At 38.8% G+C, this 17,837-nt stretch overlaps 1 protein-coding gene across 1 annotated transcript in view; it reads right to left on the bottom strand.

The window, feature by feature from the left end:
* The window catches only part of arhgap39 (Rho GTPase activating protein 39), a 76,983-nt gene that overhangs the window by 6,092 nt on the left and 53,054 nt on the right, over positions 1–17,837 (bottom strand). The window contains exons 5-8 of the mRNA XM_048207832.1: positions 16,556–16,955; positions 16,208–16,281; positions 7,646–7,845; positions 3,902–3,993 (exon numbers count right to left, since the gene is read on the bottom strand). Of these exons, the coding sequence (XP_048063789.1) occupies positions 3,902–3,993; positions 7,646–7,845; positions 16,208–16,281; positions 16,556–16,955 (766 nt within the window). The remainder of the gene's footprint in view (positions 1–3,901; positions 3,994–7,645; positions 7,846–16,207; positions 16,282–16,555; positions 16,956–17,837) is intronic.

Below are 17,837 nucleotides of genomic sequence, written 5' to 3'. Positions count from 1 at the left end.
TGTCGTCTCTTTCAGGGAAGACCTTGCATTTTCCAACATGACAATGCCAGACCACATACTGCATCAATTACAACATCATGGCTGCGTAGAAGAAGGATCCGGGTACTGAAATGGCCAGCCTGCAGTCCAGATCTTTCACCCATAGAAAACATTTGGCGCATCATAAAGAGGAAGATGCGACAAAGAAGACCTAAGACAGTTGAGCAACTAGAAGCCTGTATTAGACAAGAATGGGACAACATTCCTATTCCTAAACTTGAGCAACTTGTCTCCTCAGTCCCCAGACGTTTGCAGACTGTTATAAAAAGAAGAGGGGATGCCACACAGTGGTAAACATGGCCTTGTCCCAACTTTTTTGAGATGTGTTGATGCCATGAAATTTAAAATCAACTTATTTTTCCCTTAAAATGATACATTTTCTCAGTTTAAACGTTTGATGTGTCATCTATGTTGTATTCTGAATAAAATATTGAAATTTGAAACTTCCACATCATTGCATTCTGTTTTTATTCACAATTTGTACAGTGTCCCAACTTTTTTGGAATCGGGTTTGTATAGTAAACTGTAATTTGTTTCTGTGATCTGAATTTTCAGCATCATTACTCCAGTCTTCAGTGTCACATTATCCTTCAGAAATCATTCTAATATGATGATTTGCTGCTCAAGAAACATTTAGGATTATTATCAATGTTGAAAACAGCTGCTTCATATGTTTGTGGATATCTTTTTTTTTTTTTCAGGATTCTTTGATGAACAGAAAGTAAAACAAAAACAGCGATGCTACATTGAGGTTGCAGGTTAGTAGTATAATCTGTGAAATCCTGGTATTCTTAAGCCACCTTAAGAGTAATGGCTTCTCACGCTTCTAGATTTCCAGAAATAGGTCCGATGGGAGACACTTTATGAATATAGGTCAATGAATAAAAGCAGTTTTGTAAATGATAGGTACCCGTTTCAGGGAACAGCAACAACCTGGGAAATCACAGATATAATCAGGATCAGCCAGAGATGCACAGAGGAGTCCAAACATCTAAGACCACTAGAGAAAATGCAATTTTATTTACATACAAATGGTGCACAAAAGATTCTTCCAAACCAAACTGAAGATTATCGCTGTGGTCGCGTACGTTTGGATCCCACTGTGCTGCAATAGAAGAAAGCATAGAAAGAGATATTCTGTTGAGGAAAAGGCTTGTAAGAGTTGTTGATCCTCCCACTGTGTGTGGGAAGTTTGAGCTATTTATATTCAGAGAGAAATGGGGCATTGCAGAACGCCTGAGGCTACAGGTGTGTGTGTGTGTGTGTGTGTGTATTACATGATAAAGAGCTGGACTAATCCCAACTACAATAACTACAGTCGAAATATTACTGTTAAGTCATGAAAGGATGAGAAAAAAACTTTTATTCCAAGTACTTGAACTTAAATGGTTGTAATTCCTGAATGTTTTGTAATATAGACCTTTTTAAAGAAGACACTCAGGAGATTATTGAAGTAAAAGCAGCTTCAAAAAAATGAAAGCGTAAATAGTTATAGAAGTTTAAAGGGGTCATGAACTGCGTTGTTTTAATGTTTTATAATGTTTCCTGGGGTGCACTTATAATGTTAGTATGCTTTTTACATCAAAAATTGTCATAATTTAAAGGCATTTTTCCTCCCTGATTTTAGCCTCTGATTTGAACGCTCTGTTTTAAGGGGCGTGTCTGCTGTGAGACTTCAGTGTAAACGCCCACTGCTGTGATTGGCTGACATCTTTGCATATGAAATATTACTCTTTCGAAAACTTTTAGCACGTTTTTACTATTACAGCTTAACCATGAAAAGTGTTGATTATAACATTAAATTTAGATCTATGGCATTATATTTAGATCGTGGCATGAAAGGTTGCAGTGATGAACATTGTAGTCGATCACAGACATGTTGTTGATCTCATGAAAGCAGTGATCTCGACATTGCAACTCAATTTCTGCATACTAATGAATGCTTTCATCATAACTAACAATGCAAACACGATGTAACTAAGAGATTCATTCAGATTCAAGTTTTGGCGCGAGTCCAGGAGATAAACTTGTGCTGTTTGATTGACAGCTCCAGCGATTGTAAAGGGAGCGTTCTTTGATCGCTTTCTATATATAATATAATCACAGTTTAACTAACAGATTATTTTCTTACTACTAAGAGAAAGAACGTGAAGTTGAGCGATTAGTCACTCGTTTGATTTACTGACACACAGACATCTGACTGTACATGAATCATTGCATATCAATACAAATAAATAAAGCTCAACTGAGACATTCACATTGTTTGAAATAAATAACCATATTCCTAGCATTAGGGTCCTTCGAAAGGTAATGTTATTTTAGTCCTGTATAGTCATTTTACTAACACGCCAGTGGGCGGGGCTAACGTTGCAATGATGAAGTAGGCGTTGATTTCTTCTGTGGAGGCGGAGTTTCACCTATCTATAGACACATTCCACGATCAGTCGTTCGCTGGTGTCAATAAAAGCTTTTATTGGACTAACAAGGAGTTTTCAGTTCTGAAACTTACAGGATATTCTTATAGTACGATGACCTCTTATATATCAAAAGCTCAAGGAAAAGTTGATTTCTCAGATCATGACCCCTTTAAGTTTAGTGTAAAGGAAACGGACTGAGCTAAACATTCTTGATTTTATACAAAATACATATATTTACATGATGTCTATCATTTGATATCACAAAAATTGAGCCGCTAAAAGGTTTTAAAGTAAAGTCCATTTTCATGCAGTTCTAATTTCAAAACAGTTTTCACAGGATGAATTCTGAGTGTTTAAGCTTTCGAATTTATGATAATTATTAAAATATGTGAGGTCAGAACGCTTTTGAAATGTTGCACTGATGTAACTCAACTTCAGTAATTTTGTAAGATGTTGTAAAGATATTTTGTACTTGCTTGTTCCATTTACAAACAGCTGTCTGCATGCAGAAACAGCAACAGAGGATCTTTATCAATAATGCATCATGAAATACTCGCTCAAAACAACCAACACAAATAATCAGAGAACAAATTCGACACGGTTCATTTCTCAGCCACAGGACAACATGAATTCTATTTTTACTATATAATCTGTAAAAAAATTAAATTTTTATGTCTGTCTACATAAAAATGTAAAGTTTAATTCAGTGTGTTACTTGCCATTTCTTTCATTATTTGTGAAATTTACTAGCAATTTCTGAGTGGAAATTGTTTCAAAGTAAATCCTACACCAGATTGTTTTCAGTGTAGTAAGAATAGAATCAGTGCATCACAAATTTTAGTATGCTGAACACAGTATGTCAAAGGTACTTGGATGGTATACTACTTCCAGTGGAATAGTCTGAATACCAATAATTATCGGAAAAAAGTTGAAATTTCGATTCACGGTCGCGATGGGACGCCGGAACGTTTGAAGTGGGCGGGGACACTTTTACTAAAATGGCTGTAACTCTTTAATTTAATGAGATATTTACACCAAACTTGGTACACATATGTAAGAGCTCAATCTGAGGTCACAGTAAAATAATTGCAGGATTTTACCACTTGGGGGCGCTATAACATAAAAAAAACATGAAAACAGCTATAACTACGTAACCATTTGTCCGATTGACTTGAAAATTGGCATGTATTGTCTTTTTCCAATGTGCCATTAGTGTCTATGAGGACATTCGCGTATCTTGAAAAACATGGCCACCATCGGCCAATGAAGTTTGAACACCTATTAGACATTGTCAATCAGAACGAAACTTGTTTGACTCGTGGCCCTAGAGGTCTGTGAGAAATTTGCTATACCATGTATATTACTTGGGCAAATATTACCCAGAATCCACTGCATCTTACGTTTAATTTGCTTATATTAGATTAGACAAAGGAATTGTGGGATACCTGGAATATGTGGGTCCTCCAGGCCAGTTGGCACCTTCCATTGGTCCACCTGTAATTTCAGCGCGTTTACTTCATCAATGTCTCCAGGCACCCTGAGACACACAAACACACATTACACTTCAGCAAAATATCAGCAGTTTGGATATAGTGACTGAAAACTACAGAAACTGATGGTATTTACGTCTGCTGAAGCTGTCAGCCTGCACCGGAATTTGTGAGGAACAACTACATTACCCATGATGCTGTACAGAAAATAACACCAATCTGAGAGTCGAAACAAGGAAAATTAAGCACAGCAAATGATGTAATCGATCTACGCTCTCAAAATACTTAAATATTTCAATATATATGCATATGTTTTCTCAATCCATAAAATGTCGCCATCATTATGCTGTTCGCAATGCTTCATGGGATTGTAGTTCTTTCTATCTCTAAAGCCGTTAAGTTCAGTCTTGTACCTTCGATTTTCAAACAGTTTTTTGCTTCCAATCAAAGTTTGTTGCCAAACTGATGCAAAAGCTTAGTCCTAACGAAACCTGCTGACCGTGAAAAACCCGACAGTCAGGAGTGAAGTTCAGTAAACACGCCAACACTGAATGATCCAGGTTTAGTTAGAACTCAAAGACTGATTTATTAATTACAACCACCACCACACAGTTTTACATTATCTCATGAGTAACTACTGTGTGGGTTAATGGCCTTCATGCAGGTCAATGTGGGTTAATTAGGGCTGAAAATTCACAATACATTTGCAATGATTTTGCAGGCACTGTGACCACTGCAGTCATTTTAATGCACTTTTTATTTGGTAATTAAATTTCCTAGTGTCATTAGGTTAATTTCACGAGTATAAGAGTGTTAAGACTGAGATGTTTAATAGCATAAAGCAAAAATGCAGTTAAAAAATTTGAATCAGTTCAAATTGTCTGTTTGAATGAATCGATTCAAAACTCTGATTCTACTATATGTTCGCATTATCACACAAAAATATTCATGGTCTCCACAAGGCATTTTTCATTTACTAAACGTTTTAGTACAAACATACACTACCGCTCAGAAGTTTGGGGTTCAGTAAGATTTTTTAATGTTTTTGAAAGATTCCTCTGCTCACCAAGGCTGCATTTATTTGATTAAAAATACAGTAAAAACAGTAATATTGTGAAATATTTTTCCAGTTTAAAACAGCTGTTTTCTATATGTATATATAGTAAAGTGTAATTTATTCCTGTGATCAAAGCTGAATTTTCAGCATCATTACTCCAGTCTTCAGTGTCACATGATCCTTCAGAAATCATTCTAATATGATGATTTGCTGCTCAAGAAACATTTATGTGATACATTTTTAGAACAGAAGATCGAAAAGTTCTAACGAACAGTATTTATTTGAAATAGAATCTTTGGTAACATTATAAATGCTTTACTGTCACTTTTGAACAAATTTATGTGTCTTTGCTGAATAGAAGTGTTAATTTCTTTTCCAAAAACCATAAAATTCTTACTGAGCCCAAACTTTTATATTATAGTGTAAAATAATAATAAAAGAAAATAATGAAATATAATTTTTCCTGTGCATTTTCCTTTTTAACTAGATCTTTACGGTTTTTTACTTCTTGGATTAAATGATTTGAATCTACTTCACAACAAATGACTCTTTGATTCAAAATGATGCTTCCTGCACATGATCAAAAAGCTAAAAAATAATGATAAATATTTTTGTCTCTCAGCCACTGCATGGAATCAATTACAGTTTTTCTCAGTCGCTTTGGTGCATTTCTCACATCACTATTCACATTTGCACAACAGTTAATGCAGTTCTCAAAACAATTAGTACAAACTGCAAAACCTAGTTGATAACCTGCAAAAGCGTGTCACTTGCTCAAAATGGATAAGTCATTCCTCAAAAGCAAGTATTTATGTCAATGAAAGTGTCAGTGTCATCAAGATGAAAAGTCCTGACACCATTGTTTATGAACAAGATAGTCAAATGGCTTTGTCATGTTTTCATTATGACAGTTTACTCTGTCAATGTTTTCCAATGCAAAAAAGTCAGATCTTGGTAACACTACCTGAAAATGCTCAAGACAGCACTATATACTATTTGCACAGCCATTTGAAAAATACAGTAAAGTTACACATTACTGTATTTAGTGAGGTAACTGAGTACAAGACACTGAATATGTATGTTTCACATTTTTACTGCATATGCTCTTTGCAATTCTAATTTGTTCACAGCATTGTGCAAAAGAAAAAATACACCCTTATTTTCAACAAACATAAACTCCCTTTGGGTAGAGCTGTGCACAACTGTAAACAATATTGCAGTACATATGGCAAATCTTTACTGTAACACTACTGTACACTACAATACACTAATGTGTGATGCAGTAAAGCTGTACATCTAAATGTAAATTGTACAGTGACAAGTTCTTGTCCCACTGCAAGCTTCATGTATGACACGATGACAGTAGTGCAGTGCAGATTGTTTAGTGCTGAATTACTGTCCATTTATACACACATGTTCTTCCAACGAAATGTTTGAATAATTGAATTTACAGTGGTTCTCCCAACATTTGGCTGCACCCTTCGACCAGCCTCAGCCATTGTGAGGCCGTGATTGACAACATGATCCACAATTGTAGCCCTGATTTCATCAGGGATCTGCCTATTGGCCTCTTCTTCCTCTTCCCCTGTTTTGTCCCCTTCCCCTTCTTCCCCGCACCCTTACCCCTCTTCCACGAGGCTGAGGATTCAGCCTCTTTTTTTTGGGATTCAGCTCTGACAGTGATTGTAGAGAAGTGGCTTATCATTGGTTGCAACTAATGCTTCACACACCCCTTCTCATCAGTGAAAGTTGAGATTCACTTGAGAGAAATTGTTCAATTTAGGAGACATTTTCAGGAAAAAAAGATTTAAAAAAAATGTGTAAAATTTGCTTGACAGATTTTGACAACTAGTTCAACATTTTTGTATGTAATGACTCAAGCAATGAAATGAGGACTATTAGTTTTATATGGAATGACTATTCAGCATTCACAAGTATAGTTAATTTTGACTGACATGACATAAGCAAATGATAATGTTGTAAATAGCAGAGAGTTGTATGAAAGCAATTGATGCATGTCCAAAAGCATTTGCAATTTGTTCGAAGGAATGAGAAACTGCTACTATGATGTGCACAAATGACTAAATGTTGTGGAGATTGAACTAACTGTTGTGCAAATGTAAAGAGTGATGTGAGAAATGCACCAAAGCGACTGAGAAAAACTGTAAATATAGCAATTAAAGCTTTAAAAGGGTCTTAATTATGATTTCACTTAACTTCAGTTAGTGTGTAATGTTGATGTTTGAGCATAAGTAACATCTGCAAAGTTATGATGCTCAAAGTTCAATTTTCAAAGTTCAAGGACTCTCTCCATCAGCGTCGACTCCGGTTTGAACAATGTAAGGCTGAACACCGTTACTGACAATCCTCATTTTGGCTGTATGAGATTCTCCAGCTTTGTTGTTGTTGAGCTGTTAAAGCTCCGCCCTCTTCTGGAAAGGGGGCAGGAGCAGCAGCTCATTTGCATTTAAAGGGACACACAAAAAGGGCGTCTTTTTGCTCACACCCAAATAGGAGCAAATTTGACAAGCTATAATAAATGATCTTTGAGCTGAAACTTCACAGACACATTCTCAGAGACTTATATTACATCGTGTGAAAGAGGCGTTATAGGTCCCCTTTAATAACGGAGCATATCTGACCTGAAGATGCCCTCAGTCTGGTCTCCGTTCAAGCCGAGCACTTCCTCTGAGAGACGCGTCTGAACCCACGGCAGCTGGCGATCAGGGTAACGGTCCTTCTGCATCGCCATCACTTCCTCCAGAGACGAACCGAACATGGAGGGCCTAAAGATGGCGTTGCGAGCATGAGCGATCTCCTCTATTGAGGGCTTGTTCAAACCCTGCGGACAGAGAGAAAAGAAAAATTTGCTAATCAGACAAGATTAGAAAAAATGTACATGTGGCTCTGTAGCAAAATCTAGTGAGTTCATCACAATGCATTCTGGGATTCCTGTCTCTGCAAAGGATGCATGTGACACATTTTCCATTTCAAAGCTCCATATTTTTCCAGACTCAAATTTCCATCAATCCAACTGTTAAAATGTATGTTACATTCTCAAAATGTACTTTGCAAATGTAAATGTACATGGTACTTTGTTGCCAAATAATTGGCAGAATATTGTACCAAACCCAGACAAGTTATTAAACCTGCAATGCTAAAAAACAGGATTACGTTTGATTCGCTTTCAAACTTCCTGCATACATTTTAAATATTTTAAATTCATATTATAAGTTTTAAAATAATATTGTCAAAATTATAAAATATTATTGATTACATTCACATTTTCACCAACTGCATACATTTTAAATATTAAGTTCATTAAATTTATTCATTATAAATTTTAAAATAATATTGTCACTTTAAAAAAAAATACTTCAAATTAATTTTGTACGTTTTGAAAATAATATTGTCACTGATTACATGTATTGCATTAATTTCATAAGTTTTAAAATATCACTGATTACATTTATTTAAAAAAATATTTTTAAATTCATATTATAAGTTTTAAAATAATATCGTCACTGATTACAAGATTGATTATTACTGATTATTAAGAAATATATTTAAAATTCATATTATAAGTTTTAAAATAATATTGTCAAAATATTAATGAAATAATATTGATTACATTCACTATTTTAACTGACTGCATGCAAAAATAAATACTTAAATATTTATTTACGACACAAATAAATATTTATTTACTTAAATACAAAATAATTAAATATTTTAAATTCATTACGTTTATTCATTATAAGTTTTAAAATAGTCACTAATAAAAAAATATAAATAAAAATGTTCAAATTCATGTTTAAGTTTTAAAAGAATCTGATTATTGATAACATTTATTTAGTAAACAAAATACTTAATTTATATTGTAAGTTTTAAAATAATAATGTCAAAATAATAATAAAATAAATAATATTTTTACTGCATATATTTTAAATGATTTAAATTCAATAAATTTATTCATTTCTACTTTTAAAATAATATTGTCACTGATTACATTTATTAAGAATAATATTTAAAATTCATATTATTAGTTTTAAAATAATATTGTCAAAATATTAATGACAAAATATTGATTATATTCACTATTTTCACTGACTGCATGCAAAAATAAATACTTAAATATTTATTTACAAAACAAATATTTATTTATTTAAATACAAAATACATAAATATTTTAAATTCATTAAATTAATTCATTATAAGTTTTAAAATAGTCACTAATAAAAATATAAATAAAATTTTTCAAATTAATTTTATAAGTTTTAAAAGAATCTGATTAATGATTACATTTATTTAGTAAACAAAATACTTAATTTATATTGTAATTTTTAAAATAATATTGTCAAAATAATAATAAAATAAATAATATTTTTACTGCATATATTTTAAATTATTTAAATTCAATAAATTTATTCATTTCTACGAATATTGTCAATGATTACATTCATTTATAAAATATTATTTTCAAAATAATAGCAGGATATTCCAGTATATAATAATGTTTGCTCTACTATAAATTTACAGAGGAAATCATTTATTTGCATAATAAAAAAATACACATCTTGTATTCACTCAGTCATATTAAAATAATCAATAAACATTTGCCGCCTGCTTTAAATGCCATTAAAAACACATTGCTTGTATGATAAATTTATTTTTAGAAATTCTTGATTTTAGACATCAGTCTGGAAACACAAATATTTTTATTATATACTCTGTTTTCATTTTTCCAGACCTGGAAATGACTAAAATCAAATTCCACAGTTTTCCATACTGGATATGAACCCTGCATTAGTATCTGGCCAAAAGAAGGTAACATACGCTGCTGTCTTTATGAGCATGCAAATGATGCCTATGTAGGCAGCACACTAGGTTTTGGAACAGAGCCATCAATTCAAGCTTTACCCTGCTGGACGTCTGGCAAACACACACATTTCCCTTTTACTAGCGGTTTCACCGACTGGAATCTCCACAGGCGACTGGCATCATGCAATTAAAACTTTCACACATACGCACACCAGCGTCTTTCACGCGCAAGAATAAAAACCCAAGAACGCATCAGGAAGATCCCGTCACACAGGTGCAATGACACTCCATCATGCAACAATGCGGTCAGCGTGTAAATCATCACAAGCCTATTTAAGACACTGCGCCCGTTGTCATGGCGACGTCTCCAGGGCAATAGGCAAATTCTGGAAACTGAATGTTAATTAAAAAATGTTAAATACCAGGCCCTCCCACCACTTCACGGCCAATTAGCACATACGGTGCAAACCCATCTGATACAATCACAGCCGAAACACAGTAAATATGAATCAGACCGAGAGGCAGAACACCATCAAAAACAATTCATTGAATAAAAAATCGAAAATACACTGTAAAAAAATAATTGTTCAGAAGTTGTGAATAAAACAGATTATTGGAGCGTAGAAAATAGTATTTCAGTCTTTCTACTACAAAATGGCACATTCAATTTAATGTTACTTGAAAGTATTTGTGAAATTTACTTGCAATTTCTGATGGAAATTTGAATAAAAAAGAAAGTATTACAACTTTTACAAGAAAATACTATATCAGATGTACTTATACCTTAAAACATCATGTTTAATTCAATGTGTTATTTGCAGTTTCTTTGTAATTGTTTGTGAAATTTAGCAATTTCTGAGTGAAAACTGTTTATACACCAAAATTTTGAGTGTGCTTGCCTATTTGTCAAATTGCACGTAAAAAATACATATTTTAACGAATAAGATTTATCTCTTCTGTATGTGCGGTGCAAGAAATCACAGGGAAAGTGGTACAAGCCTTGACTCATTCATGTTTCCAGATGAAGCAAATCAGCGAACAAGCCCATAAAAAACGAAATAAATGGAAATGCTTTATGATGAAAATAAGACCGAAATATTGCGACCCCCACTTTAATAACTCCATAAACTCGATCGCTGTATGAGCCAAACTTAAAGGATTAGTTCAGAATTAAAATTTCCTGATCATTTACTCGCCTCCATGTCATCCAAGATGTTCATGTCTTTCTTTCTTCAGTCGAAAAGAAATTAAGGAAAATATTCGAGGTTCCCTTTCGAAAGGGAACTTCTACTCTGCGCTGACTGCGCTAGGGGAACGTCCTCCGTGACCCGTGCTCGAAATGCCAAAAATCACCACACTCCAATCCTATTGGCCTGCGACAGCCTATCACGTCAAACGGCGCGAACCGTGACGTATAAAGGGAGCGCCTGGGGAAACAGCCGACATCCTTTTGTCTTTTCACGACTGCTTTTGCTCGTGCCTTTTTCACTCTGCCAAAAGAAAATAAATCGTTCAGGAAGTGTGCTGATCCTTCCGTCCTTCGGATGAGACGTTAAAGGTCCTGACTCTCTGTGGTCATTAAAAAATCCCAGGATGTCCTTCGAAAAGAGTAGGGGTGTAACCCCAACATCCTGGCCAAACTTGCCCATTGGCCTCTCTCCATCATGGCCTCCTAATCATCCCTATACACTGATTGGCTTCATCACTCTGTCTCCTCTATACCAATAAGCTGGTGTGTGGTGGGCGTACTGGCGCAATATGGCTGCCGTCGCATCATCCAGGTGGATGCTGCACATTGGTGGTGGTTGAGAAGATTCCCCCTTCAATATGTAAAGCGCTTTGAGTGCCCAGAAAAGCGCTATATAAATGTAAGGAATTATTATTATTATTATTATTATCCTTGTCCCAGGTTTCTGACACCGGAGGACACACACAACTTGTGCGTTTTCTGTCTGGGCGAGGAGCTCGCATGGTCAGTACTCGAGGGTGCTGCCTGTGCTAACTGAGCGTTTTCCTATGAAAACGCTCCATTCTTGTTTGGCCCTCTTCTCGAGGGGAGAGGTGCCACCACCGCAGCCTGGTGGTTCCGGCCCCGCTCGTTCTGAGGCTCAGCGGCGATTGAAATCATGGGGCTCGCAGGTGGGGCTCGCTGAAGAATTTGAGAGGGGTGTCTGTCTTTCTCAAGCTGAAGCGACTGACGAGGACACGCTTCTGGCGGATGACGACGATGTTTTATCTTTAACATCCTCGGACCCAGGAGCAAGTGCTCTCTTGGTCCAAAGCTCCCTGCCCGGCGTTTTTCGGAGTTGCTGGAGGTTATGGAACGCGCCTCGAGCAGACTGCAACTGCCCTGGGAGCGCGTGAGGAGGGAACCCGCTCGCAGCAGGTTAGACGATCGTTTTTCCCGGGCCGTCTCGAGCCGAGGCTCAGAGGCAGGCCCAGAGGGAAAGTGTCGCTGCTCGTGCGCCTCCTCCTCCTCGGAGTAAGTCGCAGAGACGGCGAGATGCTAGAAGGAAGAAGCAAGATCTGAGGGAGGTGATCGAGGAGCGGCACCAGCAGCGCCGGTAATCGATCTCCGGCTTTTTCTGGCCCTCGCTCTTCCTTTGCCTCCCGGTAGCGTTTTGTGACATCTATATGCTGCGGGCTTTACAGTCGGGCTGATGTTGTGGGCCTATGATGAATATATTCCTGACGGCCCGCCGTCTGGCTTGATAGTGAAAGTGCTTTTGGGCTTATGGGACTTTGGATTTTCCCCTCCGTGTGACGAATCGGGGAGGAATCTGCGTTCTACGAGCCGCAGGAGGTAAGCCAGGTCCATTTTTCATTCTCAATATAGACCTTGCTTTTCCTGTATGGCTTCCCGTGCATATAGTTGTCATCTGTTCATTTTTTTTAAGGGGTTATTTGGGCAAATAACTGTATGTTAGGCTGACTGTTACAGGCAGGCCCTTTATGGCCGCTTTGTTGTTTAGCGTTGCTGTAGTTTCTCGGCTGATACTGTGTATAGCTAGAACTAGCTTTCGCTATTGTCAGTTATGTGTTGGCCGGTTTTTCGGCCACCTAATGCTGTCGCTCATGCTGCTTTCTCCGTGTGTTCGGGAATTAGTAGCCCGAGTGTAGCGTGTCTACATACAGTCCTTAGCTAGCGGCTAGGCTAGAACTAGGTTAGGTGTGTGTTTGTTTACATCCCCCTGTTATGACTATCCCCCTGCGGTTGTATAGTTCCTAGTTCTGGCCTCCTTCTGAGGAAGTTGCTGGCCATTTTTTGCCCATATTTCCCCTTCATATGTTTATGCAGGCGTGTTATGTGAGCGTGCTTGTGCTGCCACAGGTTACACCTGTTTTTTATGATAGCAGGCTTTATCCGGCCTCTATATATGAATACGGTGTTGTTGTTTTACTCCCCGGTTTGGGTTTGTGTTTCACTGAGTGCATCACCTGTTGGATCGCACACTCAGGATGAGTGTAGGGAATTTTGTTTACCCGACCTCTCCCGGTCGTTTGCACCACAGCATCTGGGGTTCATTGCTGTTTGATTGTTGGCTATTTGTTTTTAGCCTCTCTGTATGCAGCTTGTTTGGATACAGCGCTGTTGGTCTACGATGCTGGTTACGCTCACACTGTTTAGCATGATTTACATTGCCTGCTGGAATGTGTATGCCTAGGCTCAGGTTGTGTAGCTAGTTCCCTTAAATTTGTCATTTTAGGTTATACTAGCCCTTCCTTGTAGCTAGGGCCCTGTCATGACCACGGGCCGGTGCCACATGGTTCTTTAAGCAGCAGGCCTCTCCAGGCTTCTCTTATAGCTTCCTGTTGACCCAGCTACGCTGGTCGTGTACGGGCATCATTCCATGATTGAATAAATGCACTAGCTATCGCCGCGTGCTTTTAAAGTTACAGGCCGCTTTCAGGCCTTCCTTTGCTAGCATGTCGGAGTTTAGCTTGATACTCCTCTCGCTGAGAGTAAAAGATGTTTTTACTGAGTATTTTGTGCGTTTATTCCCTTTAGCTCTAGTCGAGCTTAAATATTTTCCCTGTCTAATTAACGGGTTCTATTTTCGCTCCTAGAACTTTAGTGGCCGCTGGCTGATGTCGCGTGTGATGGGTAGGCCGTAAAGGCCTCCTGTGGAGCGTGCTGACCTTCGACAGCAAAAGGGATGGTTTCGCCGGCTGGCCGGGTCTCGGGTTGACTATGACCTCCTGTGTCGTCGGTCTGTTCAGCCTGAACCCTGATAACACTGCCACGAGCTGATGCCACGTGCTGGCTGGGATTATAGGCCCATGGGGCCTTTCCTTAGCGCATGATGGCATATGCTGTACTCCTCTTGCTTAAAGAGTAGAAAGGTACTTCACCGAGTGCACTGCTCGTTGGTTTGTGTTGGACGGGCTGTCTCGTGGGCACTTGCAGCTGTTATGTCTTGGTGTTTGCTCCACCTTGATATGCAATAGGGTGTGGCCCTACAGGCCATCCTGGGCTACCGCCGTCTGCATTCAGTTCTCTGGTGAACTCTGGTTATGTTGCAGGCCCTTTTCCCGGCCTCCATGACCATGTGCCCGCTTTATGGTCTGTCTGTTAGTTTGAGCTTTGTACTTCCCTTCGGGGTTAACTGCGTAATTGTGCTTAGCTCCCTAAGCTGGTTTGGTTGTAGACTTCTATGAAGTCTCCCGTTAGACCGGCCCCCAGGCTGGTTTGTGCTCCCCTGGGTCAGGGGTCTTTAGCGCACAGCCTCCTCAGCACCTTGTTAACGGCTGAGTAGATCCTTGGATGAGTGGTTGTACACCCCTCATACGAGGGTCCATAGCGTTTAGCTGAGTTCCGCTCTCCAGGATGCCCATCTCTGCGTGTGGGTTTGAGTTGCTTACTGCATTTCGCAGTCGCTCTTTCCTGCTCAACTCTTTGGAGTTTGCGCTTGGAGATTCTGTATATCAGACAAGGTTGGCTAGGCCAGATTTAGCTTCGCTGGATCTGGCTAGGCCTCCTTGTTGGCAGCGGGATGGATTTTTCCCCCCCGCCGAGGTTCCTTTGGTTCCTTGGCCACATTCCCTTAAAGGGACCACCCCCTCTCGGGATGTTGGTTCCAGATGCTCGAGCAGCCTTGGTAGGCTTTTTTCGGAAGGCCTCTTTTAGGCTCAGCTTGGGCTGTTGGCCGTAGGGAATGCTGTCACTGACAGCCTTGGAGTTCTGCCCCCGGTTTTTTCCCTGGAACTGCCGGATGTGTGTCCAGACATTTGGACTGGCATTCTCCTCTAGCATGGCGGCGTGGGTATATCGTTCCCCTAGCGCAGTCAGCGCAGAATAGAAGTTCCCTTTCGAAAGGGAACGTCTCAGGTTACGTATGTAACCATGGTTCCCTGAGAACAGGGAACGAGACTCTGCGCTTTCATGCCATGCTGCGGGATGCCTGCTACAGTCACTCAAAGACAAGAAGATGTCGGCTGTTTCCCCAGGCGCTCCCTTTATACGTCACGGTTCGCGCCGTTTGACGTGATAGGCTGTCGCCGGCCAATAGGATTGGAGTGTGGTGATTTTTGGCATTTCGAGCACGGGTCACGGAGGACGTTCCCCTAGCGCAGTCAGCGCAGAGTCTCGTTCCCTGTTCTCAGGGAACCATGGTTACATACGTAACCTGAGACGATTTTTCTCAATATAGTGGACATCAATGGGGATCAACGGGTTGAAGGTCCAAATGTCAGTTTCAGTGCAGCTTCAAAGAGCTCTACATGATCCCAGACGAGGAATAAGAGTCTTATCTAGAGAAGCGATCGGTCATTTTCTAGAAAAAAAAAAAAAAAATGCTCGTCTTGCACTGCTCTGAGATGTGCCACACATGACATAATCATGTTGGAAAGGTCATGGAAGTACCGCGGTCTCATTTTCATCTCATTTTATCCTCCAACTTCAAAATGTCCAACATCACTGTTTTACCTTTTTTTGTAAAGGCTGTTTGATGTAGTCTTTGCACGTCCGCTTTGATCTTTCCAACATGATTACGTCATGCGTGGCACGTCTCAGAGCAGTGCAAGACGAGCATTTGTGTTTAAAAAGTAAATAAATGTTCATTTTTTTTAGAAAATGACTAATCGTTTCTCTAGACAAGACTCTTATTCCTCGTCTGGGATCATGTAGAGCTCTTTAAAGCTGCACTGAAACTGAAATTTTGAACCCGTTGAACCCCAGTGAAGTCCACTATATGGAGAAAAATCCTGGAATGTTTTCCTTCATTTCTTTTCGACTGAAGAAAGAAAGGCATAAACATCCTAGATGACATGGAGGCGAGTAAATGATCGGGAAATTTTAATTTTAAAGTGAACTAATCCTAGAACAGCAGTTATAATTAGTGGACGTGGCAACACTGCAAGCACGCATCTCAAAAGACACGAACCTTCTTGGCTCCGGTGAGCGCAGCTTTCTGGAGTTTACGGTAACAGTATTTAGCATAGCTGCTTATCGCCACTCCTGCAACAGAGAAACACAAGCAGACATCAGTAACCGTAAGTCAAACACAATGCACAACACTCTCTTTGTATGAACTGTATCTTAATAAGGACAGTCTAGACCGTACAGCGTAAAATTGCAGCTCATACTATGGAAGTCAACATTCTTCAAAGTATCTTCTTTTGTGTTCAACAGAAGAAAGAACAACTTGAGGGTGAGTAAGTGATGACAACATTTTCATTTTTGGGTGAACTATCCCTTTAAGCCCAGATTTATCACGTGATGTGAAGCTCACCCTTGGTGTCGTTCAGCGGGTCCATGTGTCTGTAGATGTAGCCCTCCAGGTAGTTGTGGAAGCGAGGCGTCGGGGGGAAGAAGGCCAGACAGATGGCCATGAGCTCCCAGCCTCTCTGAAGGCTGTCGTAGCGGAAGTTCTCCGTGGTTTGTCTGCACAGCTGGATGTAAAGCTCGTCCCTCAGGCCCTGACAGCTCCAGCCCCTCACGGCCACCTCCAGAGCCACCGACAGAGGGTCTCCTTTGCCCCGCCGGTCGCCCATGAAGGTCTGGATCAGTTTGAAGAGCTCCACGGCCTCGCGCTTGACGGTTCGGTCGGAAGTCACGATCATGGGCTTCTTGATGGGTTCGCTGCTCCAGGCCAGCATGTTGGCGATGGAGACTTTCCTCCTGAACAGACCCTGGATGACAAGAGGAGAGGTTAAACTCCATAAAAATAAAAAAATAAATAAATGACAATTGTTGTTTTTATGGAATATTGCAGTAAATAATTATCATTATTTTTGTTAAATTCATGTTCCTCGTAATCTTGAATGAAAATAACTCCTCCTCTTCTCTGATGATGAGGGCGGGGCAACCTGTCACTCACATGAGATCCACCAATAGCAAACCACAACCATCCAATCAATTCCCCATGGACAAAATCAAGCCCCGCCCTACATTTGTTCTTGTTTGAGAAGCGTTTCACTCGGATATGGTTCATTCTACAGAATTGCTGTCCCACAACCAAAAAACACATTTATAAAGTATTCAAATTTTAGATGTTTATTAAGATCCTTCTATTATCTATTGAATTCCACAATAATATTTAAAATATCAGTAAGATTAATATATATAAAATTTATTAGGAACTTTCAATTGGGAGTTGGCTGTCCTGAACCCTAACCTTTAAATTTCAACTTGTGAAAATGATATTGAAATTATTTTTGAATTTTTTTCCATTGTTGTTTTTAAAAATATATTTTTTAAGTTTAAAAAAAAATGTTTATTTTAGAATTTATTTTTAAATCATGAAACTTTTCATGAAAATCATGAAAAAAAAAAAAAAAAAAAAAAAAAGTGTCCCGCATTTTCATGTCACTACCGAAACAGTGTGTGTTTTAGTCCATTTTGTCTGAGACTGATTTTAACACACTTCTGCATTTCTGATCAGGAAATATTCCTGTGTCCCTCTCTCTCATAGCTTCTTTTCATAGCAGATAGATCCATCATTTTGAGTTAAATGTGTTCAAAAGTCTGAAAATCTGTGTGTAACTTTAAGGAACGTCACTACCAAACACCTT

This window comes from Megalobrama amblycephala, linkage group LG11, assembly GCF_018812025.1.
Source record: "Megalobrama amblycephala isolate DHTTF-2021 linkage group LG11, ASM1881202v1, whole genome shotgun sequence".
NCBI classification, from domain to species: domain Eukaryota; kingdom Metazoa; phylum Chordata; class Actinopteri; order Cypriniformes; family Xenocyprididae; genus Megalobrama; species Megalobrama amblycephala.
The sequence above is the reverse complement of the archived record's forward strand: the minus strand, read 5'-3'. Positions and strand labels throughout refer to the sequence as shown.